The sequence below is a fragment of the Trachurus japonicus genome, chromosome 21, assembly GCF_045865225.1.
Source record: "Trachurus japonicus isolate A0001 chromosome 21, Traja_1.0".
NCBI classification, from domain to species: domain Eukaryota; kingdom Metazoa; phylum Chordata; class Actinopteri; order Carangiformes; family Carangidae; genus Trachurus; species Trachurus japonicus.
In genome coordinates, this window is record NC_140927.1 from 28,431,345 (window position 1) to 28,440,059 (window position 8,715).

Below are 8,715 nucleotides of genomic sequence, written 5' to 3' on the forward strand. Positions count from 1 at the left end.
ATGAAAACATGTGTATTCGACACCTGACTCTTCCCATCGATGAAGATGTCCACCGATGCACACATTCCTGATTAGAAGGAAAAAGATATAGAACAATAAAAGGGACTCTGCCACTGGCACTGTCAAACAAGTTGCAGTTCTTGACTCTTTTCAACGTATTCCTCTTAAACTTCTTTTGGAAAAGGTCCTTGAAATGCCTGCCGTCTTACAGAAAATCCTTGATTGGCAGCAAAGAAAAGATGGTGGAGTTCTTAAGGATGTCTTTGATGGAGAGTACTGCAAAACGCATCCACTCTTCCTGAAAGAGACTTCTATTCCACTTCTTCTTTACAATGATGACTGTGAAACAGTCAACCCCCTTGGATCGAAGACTGGAACACACAAGCTAGGTTTTATTTACTTTCAAATCAAGAGCCTACCACCAGATCTGCTCTCCAGTTTAAGGTCACACTTCCTGCTTGCAGTATACAAGTCAGATGATGCCAAAACATATGGCCTTGACGTTGTTCTGCGCCCCATTGTTGAAGAGCTGCAGTTGCTAGAGAAAGAAGGCCTCCCTCTTCAGACCCCTACATTTCAAGGTGTTGTGAAGTTCTCTGTTCTGCAAGTAGTCGGGGACAATTTGGGCTTAAATGCCATGCTCTGAAAGTTTTGCAGCTACCCATATGTGCCGGTGGTGCAAAGTGCATAAACAAGTCTCGGCGCAGTAGACATTGGAAGATCCAGCACAACTGCGTAATATTCACACCCATCAGGCAGATCTGCAACTTGCAAGCCTTTCAGACACAGGGTTGAAGAGAAACAGCGAGTTAAACAACCTCTCTTTTTATCATATCACTGACAATGTTGCACCAGACATTATGCATGACATTTTAGAAGGAGTAGGGCCTTACGAGATAAAACTCGTCTTGAACACTCTGATTGAGCAAAAACATGTCACACTTGACCAGATAAACCACAGGATCACAAGCTTCGATTACGGCTTTTGTGACAAGGCTAACAAGCCCTCTGTCATTACCAAAAATGACTTGAGAAACCCTGAAGCATCTATGCGACAGTCAGCAGCTCAAATGTGGTGCCTTATTAGGCTACTGCCAACCATGATTGGTGACCCGATCCCCGAGGGAAACAAGGAATGGGAACTTCTCCTGCTTTTGCTGCTGTGCATGGAGTTCATTTTCTCTCCCTCTATTACTGTCGCTGGAACACTGTTTTTGGCCAAGATCATTGAGGAGCATCACTCCCTCTTCCTTGAACTTTTTCCAAATTTACACTTGCGTCCCAAGCACCACTTCATGGTTCATTACCCAAAAGCTATCAGAAAAGTAGGACCCTTGGTGCATTTTTAGTCAATGCGATTTGAAGCAAAACACAACTTCTTCAAACGTGTCAGTCACATCACATGCAATTTTCGCAATATTTGTAAGACAATGGCGTATCGCCATCAGATGCAACTTTGTTATAACTTGCGCTCTGGCACTGTGTTGAGTCACAATACAGAGGTTGACCCAGGACCAAGCATCTTTCTTTCAGATTTCCCTGCCTTCAGTGAGATTCTTGCGCCATCTTGGGTGACCTTCAAGGGCACAAAATACAGACCAGGCATGACAGTGTTCCTCTCTTATGACCCTGATGGTGAACCCCAGTTTGGCCTCGTAAAGTCCATCATACTTCTCGGTCAGATGACAAACACTCCAACAACCAAGTTTGTTGTACAGAGGTGGGAAACACAAGGTTTTGAAAGACATTTTCATGCCTACAGTGGGATCCAGATGCAAACTTTGGCAGCTGTTGATCCAAGCAAACTGGTTGACCATCACCCATTACATGCTGTAAAACCGTACAAAGAACATTCTGACTGTTTATACATTTCTCTTCGCTACAGAGTATTCTAGGGGGTGGGGTCAGTGGGGGGTGGTTTCAGATATGCCCTGATGTTTTAATACGCTTATATTTGACTCCGGGCCAGCCTCCAGGGCAGACTTCTATTGATGCCCTGCAGGACCACACCTTTTGCTTATTACTGCAGAATCCTTTTACTAGATTTGATCAGGGATGTGGTAGCCTGCATAGAAGTTGAAGTGTTAAAGCTTTATCAACTCATAAAGTCAGTTTAAAGCTGCGAAGAATTGCCCTGCACAGGTTGGGCAAATGGGCTTCATCAAATGACCTCCAAGAATTGACTGCACCTGCACCCACAGAGATGACTGCAACTGCAACCCCTGAGATGACTGCACTTCCAAGCACAATCGTGCTGCAGACAGTTCCCACATTTGTAAGTAATCTCTAAATAAATGACCTTTGTGTTGGTGTCCTCTCTAGCACTGAAGCTGGACAATAGCAATGCATGTAGTTTATTTGCCTTTTTTGTCCGTATTCTTTCAGGATATCCGCACTGTCCTTTCCGACGTTCTTGAGGGCAGGACCATTGTTCACAGCCTGGAAATGGACCAGTTGATAACGATTAAACAGAGGCGTGCCATGGTCAGAATTTTGGTGTCCCACCTGATTGAAAAGTGCGGAGAGACGTGAGTAAAATCTAATGAAGGTTGTTGTGTTTTTTAAGTTTCTGTCCTGACCTTGAGATGTCATGTGTTTGATTCCTGACCAAATAATACCATAGACTTTTAAAAAGGGCACCTGATATGTCCCTGCTCTGGTTCAGAATAAATGGCAGGATTTTTAGATTAAGTCCAACTTTTAACTTGTTCTCCAAGCTGTCTGACGCAACATACACAGGAAATCAGCTCCTGGCCAAAGACCGCAATATTTTATCGTGCGTATGTGTGTGTGTGTGTGAGAGAGAGAGAGAGAGAGAGAGTGTGAGGGAGAGAATCGGTGAATGCAATGCTTTAGGTATAGTTTCAGAAATGGTAAACCACTATACCAATGAAATAATTTTTTTCAGAAAGTTGATTACAAAAAAGTGAAGCTCAATATAATAGACCATTAACCATTTTAAATAATGCTATGTGTCTTCTTAACATCACTGTAAATGGAATTTCACTACATGTATAAATGACAAATAAAGCAAATCATTCATTTCAACTAATGATATTATTTGTATGTGTATTTTCAGACCATCAGCTGTGACAAAAACTGCCATGGCTTCAGCTTTAATAAATGATTTCCCCTGCTTAAAAGATGCAAGTGCCAGTGGGAGAATATGCTCACTAACTTATATGCTCTGGGCAAGCACTTATTCATAAAGACAATAACAACATTTGCATTTTAGTGTCATTCACCCTGCTAGGCAGTTGTAGGCTAATGTTACTCAACATGAAGCTACAGCAGAGAGATTGGTGAGTGAAAAACACAGTAGTCACTTACCACGTCTGTTTTCTCTGTAATGTTGACAGATGGCATGGCAGTATTTTTCAAGTACACTCCAGGCATTCCTCTGCGTGGTTTCCCGTAGTCCTCTGGTAAAAAGTGGTCGGAGCACACAAACATTTTCCCGACCATTTCTACAGGAGTGTTGGGATCAATGTCCAGCACCGACAGCCATTGTCCTCATCTGTTGTTGGTATGTGCTGAAACTTTGCGCTGCTCCATTCCTTCGGCTTGTTACCGTAACATTTTACAATACACAGTGTTTCCCCTACCATTGTACAGGCCTGGCGGGCCGCCAGGCCAAAAGAAATTAATATGGCAAAAATAAGCAACATATCCATTCATTCAGAAATCAATAATCACTTCTGTTTAGGAGGCTCTGTGCAGCGCTGTTCTGCAACGCGAGTTAACCTGCTTCGCTGCCTAGTAATGATACGAGTGTGCGAGCATATTATGGGATGTTGAGGTTTGTAGCAAGTAAACTACGGTGCCTTGGAAAAAAGAAAAAATATTGCGGGTGACAGACGCGCGTCATGCAAGAGAGACAGGGGAGGGGGGAGAGAGAGTGGGGACTGGGTCGCTGCAGCGGATGGGCTCTACCAGGTGAGATACGTCGCTCGCGGCTCGTCGTATTTAATCGACGTGAAATCGCTGATTTCAGTGGAGCGTTTCAGTGACGGAGAGCGGCCTGACGCTGCTTCATTAACGCCGCCGCTGTTTCAGACTCGGGGCAGAGCCACACAGTAACTGTCATCTGTTACCGTTACCATACCGACGAGCTAACATGTCCTTTTTAGGTTATAACCCTGTTGTCAATAAACACACGTGGAGACGGTGCTTCAACCGAACTATACAGCTGTTAGATGATTAGCTGTTTCCCTGTCGCTGTTGTTTCAATGTCCCTCATCATTGAGCTTTAGAGGGGCATCTCACTAGAATAACATGGAAAAGTCTGGACTATTTCCAGTAGTTCAAGTCAAATGGCCACAACCAAGTATTGAGAGCATATAGATGGACATACTTTTCAAAAGGCCAACATTTTTATCTTAAAAATGCTTTTTTAAATTGGTCCTTTCTAATATTTTTTTTAGATAGGCTACTGAATTAATACTGAAGCTAAATTGTCCACTGTCCACTGCAGCATGTGAAGGCAAAATCTGATTGGAGGAGCCAGCCAGCTATCTGTTAAAATGTTGCCCATGTTTTTAAAAGGCCCTTCAGTTCAAGATTTCAACTGTGATCGGGCATTAAACAGGTGACTCACCTGTTCAGATAGGGACGGAGGGTGTAACTGCTAGGCTACTGGTCAAATAATGTGAAATAGCATTCAATTTTACATGTCTGCAATGGTTGCCATTTAAATGTAATTATAAATAATGATAAATAGCCTACTGTTTTCTTAAGAAAGAAGTGTTGTGTAGTGTTGTATACAGTCAACAGGAAATTGATATTTAAGTAAGTCATGAGCGAAAGTATGCACCACACAGCCAGAAAAAAAACCTCTTAAGCAGAGCAAGTAAGAATTTAGATGGGCCAAGTAGATTTGAGAAGTATTTGCCTGACAGGGCAAGTAGGAAAAAACTTCGGACCCTGATGTGGGCCTCCTTTTATATTTAATAGAGGGGGGTGCGTGCTGTCCCACGCGCCTCGTCTGTTCAGGTTTTTTCCTTGGGTACCACCAGGCCTAAAAAAATATTCTAGGGGAAACACTGATACATGTGTAAACCATGATTATGTAAGATGATGCACAACACTCTGCAAAATTTTAAAAAGTTTCTAATAGGTCCCGTGATGATATTTCAGTCGAAACCTGTTTACACGATAACGCCCTCGGATGAAAAAGGCAAAATATTTCATCGGATGTGCCTTTCGTTAAGACGGCGACAGCATTTTCGGGGCTTGAAAATGCAAAAAAGTGAAACCACCCTTCAGGATGGAAATCTTAAAAACGCTCCGCCATTGCGTCCCCATGTAAAGGGTGAGAACGCAAAACGTCTGCTCCGATTGCTATGACCTGTGGAGGGCACGGAGGGCAGCATTACGATGGCTTCTTCAAGAAGAAGAAGAAAAAAACCACAGGCGTGCGGACTTGGTGGTGTTGTGTGGCACACTGCCTCCTAGGCGCCTGGCGTGCATATGACATTGAATTCCACAGACTTTTGCGTCTCTGTATGCGCGCAAATTTCCACCCCAAAAACGCTTGTCTAAACGTGAAATAAAAAGTGAGAATGCAACGCCTCTTTTGCGTTTTCTGTTCAGATCGTTTCCGTGTAAATGTAGCCTAAGTAACTACGGCACTGCCTGAGGTGCGCACACTGTGTCACTCCGTATTCAGCTGAACCCCAAAATTCAGTACATCCCAACTTTAAATCCTTTCAATGACCCATATGTATTTAGGCTTTAAAAGGGTACTGACTTTTTTCTGCAATTCAAAACTTTTCAAGTAACTCAAGGATTCACAGGAACCATGTATTTCTATATTTTGTTACTTCATTTGTTTTTTGTTAAAACTATACAAGTCTAAACATAGTTGACAAAGCCATGTTTAAAGTTGTGGTATCTGTTTAAATCATTACATCACATTAGAGATGCAATTGTTTTGGGGAGAGGGAGGAGTAAGATGAATTAGCTTTATGATCCAGAACTTTGGCCAAAGCTGCCAGAGTTCCTAAGCCTCTCCTCTCCTCTCCCTGGTTATGGAGACCCTAGAAGAATCTGAACTTTGCTTTCCCGAGCTTGTGAACACCTCATGCAAGAAGCCTTTGCAGCAACATGCTGAGAACACTTTCCTCTATATCCTGCTGTCCTGCATCTCTTTGCTCACTGTGGCTCTCAACCTGCTGGTCGTCATCTCGATCTCCCACTACAGGCATGAATTTACAAACATAGCCTAAAATTATTTTTCATTCACAATTATTGGTTACAGGGTTGGCTTTTGAATATAGCTATTGATTCATAGCACATTTTTAGAAATAATTATATTGAATGTATTCAATGTTGGATTACTAGTACAACCACCAACTCTCGTATTATAACATGAGTGAATCCATTCATCATGTAAATAATTAATAGACACTAAATGAGAATTCTTACATGTGCTGCACCTGTTGTGCTCTAAGCTTTTGAGAGATTGTTTTTATGCGGTTTATTTGACTATTCAAACAGCTGTAGTTAATAACTTGTTTTCAGGACTTCTACAACTGCTACATTAATTGAATGCTGAAGAAAGATATTCTTTCTCTACAGACAGCTCCACACCTCCACCAACCTCCTTCTCCTCTCTCTAGCTGTGGCAGACTTTCTTGTGGGCCTTCTGCTGATGCCGATTAAAATCCTCCTCATAAAGGGCTGCTGGGTTTTAGGGAACATAATGTGTGGACTATTTTACTATGCCTCTTTTATCCTAACCTCTGTCTCAGTAGGAAACATGGTTCTCATATCAGTTGACCGATATGTGGCCATTTGTGAGCCTTTGCTTTACCCTACTAAGGTAACTCTGAATAGAGTTAAAGGTTGTTGTTTCTTATGTTGGGCCTTTTCTCTGTTGTATAATGGTGTGATTGTTAATGGCTTCATGAAATATCCAGATACATATAATTCATGTTATGGAGAGTGTGTGGCCGTTATTGACTTCATAACAGGAGCGGTTGATGTCTTGTTGACCTTTATTGGCCCTATTACAGTAATCATAGTCCTGTATATGAAAGTCTTTGTAGTGGCAGTGTCACAGGCTCGAACAATGAGGTCTCACATTAAAACTGTCACACTCCAAGATTCAGTTCATATGACGGCTAATAAGTCTGAGAGAAAAGCAGCCAGGACTCTTGGTGTTGTTGTGGTTGTGTTTCTAATCTGTTTCTGCCCTTACTTTTATCACTCATTCGCCGGCCAAGACAGGTCAACGGATGTGGCATTTTCAGTTTTTGGGGTCTGGCTGCTTTATTGTAACTCCTGTCTAAACCCAATCATATATGCTTTTTTCTATCCCTGGTTTAGAAAGTCAATTAAACTCATTGTAACACTTAAGATATTCCAGCCTGACTCCTCTGATGCCAACATATTGTAGACAACTTAAAGGGACAACGAGGAGTTTGTATTCGGTTATAACAAAGTCTCATATTAATGTGGATGAATCTACGTTACCCACACTTGTTAATGGCTCCATTTACGATAAATATATTGTTTTGTCTCTGTCGTTATTTTGTTATTATTATTAGTGGTGGATATGCTGGGCGAGCCGCCCAGGGTTTCGCCGTTTATGGTCGGAACTACAACGGTATCTGATCGTCCTCAAACCTCTGACTTTCATTCTTGATGAATGAAAACATTCTTGGCAAGACGTCCATCTTGCGTCCAAGAATTTCACCGTGCGCACGGAGGCTCATGGTAAATGTAGTGTGAAAACACTTGCTTTCCAAAACTTCTCGTTGTCCCTTTAAAAAGAGTAATTTTTTGTGTTGCTACGTCACCAATCTACTTTGTGCGAAATAAGCTCAATAATAATGGGTAACACAGGGGGGAAAAAATGACTAACTTGCTGTTTACTAGGTTATGTATTAGTACAGTGCTTTTATCAGGATGTTTTTCTTTTGCCTGGGAAATAATGACCAGGTTCTCTTAGCATGTTTTTTTTTTTTTTTTAAATCAAAGTGGAAACATTTTTCATGTCTTTTCAGTCTCTGAATTCAATATCCCTACAATAGCTGGGTGAAAGCAGATGTTCTAAAATGCCAATGTACTGTATGTGAAAATATTTATGCAGTCAATAAACTAACCTATTCCAAAATGTGAACATTTAACTCAGCGATTCATTCGCTGGAAAACACAACCAATAACCAAAAAAAACATTTATGTACATTTTTAATTTTTCCCGTAAATATTTTTATTGAAAAATACAATACAATACTTCCAATTACTTTTTTTTTCATCCACATATGCATATGTACACAGTCACATGTACTGTACACATATACAAACGAAAATGACCAAAAAAACAAAACAAAAACACTCTGAAATTTCATTTAATTATTTTCTGTGTAACCGGTGCAGCTGAATGCCGGACCTGCAGCTCGCGGCCGAACCTCGAGCCTCCAGTTGCTCAGTGTGCGTGCCGTGTGTCTTTCTCCCTTCAGTTGTCATGATGGAAACATGACACTCTGACAGTGGTGCGGCGTGTGGACCATAATAAATCCATGGTATGGACCAGAGAAAATACAAACGTATGTAAACGCTAATACTATGAGCTGAAAAATGAAACTATGGGCTCTATTTTCGTGAACTAGGTGCAGGCGGAGCGGATCAGGCCTGCGCCTCGCCTTCGCTTCGCCAACGGAGAGTGGTCAGGAGTAGATTGCAATTTTCCTTCGAAACGCAGCGGAGCGC

General features: G+C 41.7%; 1 protein-coding gene across 2 annotated transcripts; it reads left to right on the forward strand.

The window, feature by feature from the left end:
* Window positions 1–6,029: 6,029 nt before the first annotated feature.
* On the forward strand, window positions 6,030–7,399 carry LOC146965434 (trace amine-associated receptor 13c-like). Of its 2 annotated transcripts, none has more exons than XM_085765009.1 (2): window positions 6,030–6,202; window positions 6,580–7,399. In XM_085765009.1, exons 1-2 carry the CDS (start codon window positions 6,030–6,032, stop codon window positions 7,397–7,399), a joined length of 993 nt encoding a protein of 330 aa, XP_085621135.1. The 2 variants fall into 2 exon arrangements, with proteins under 2 accessions (XP_085621135.1, XP_085621136.1); XM_085765010.1 differs by having other exon boundaries at window positions 6,106–6,179.
* The last annotated feature ends 1,316 nt before the right edge of the window (window positions 7,400–8,715 follow it).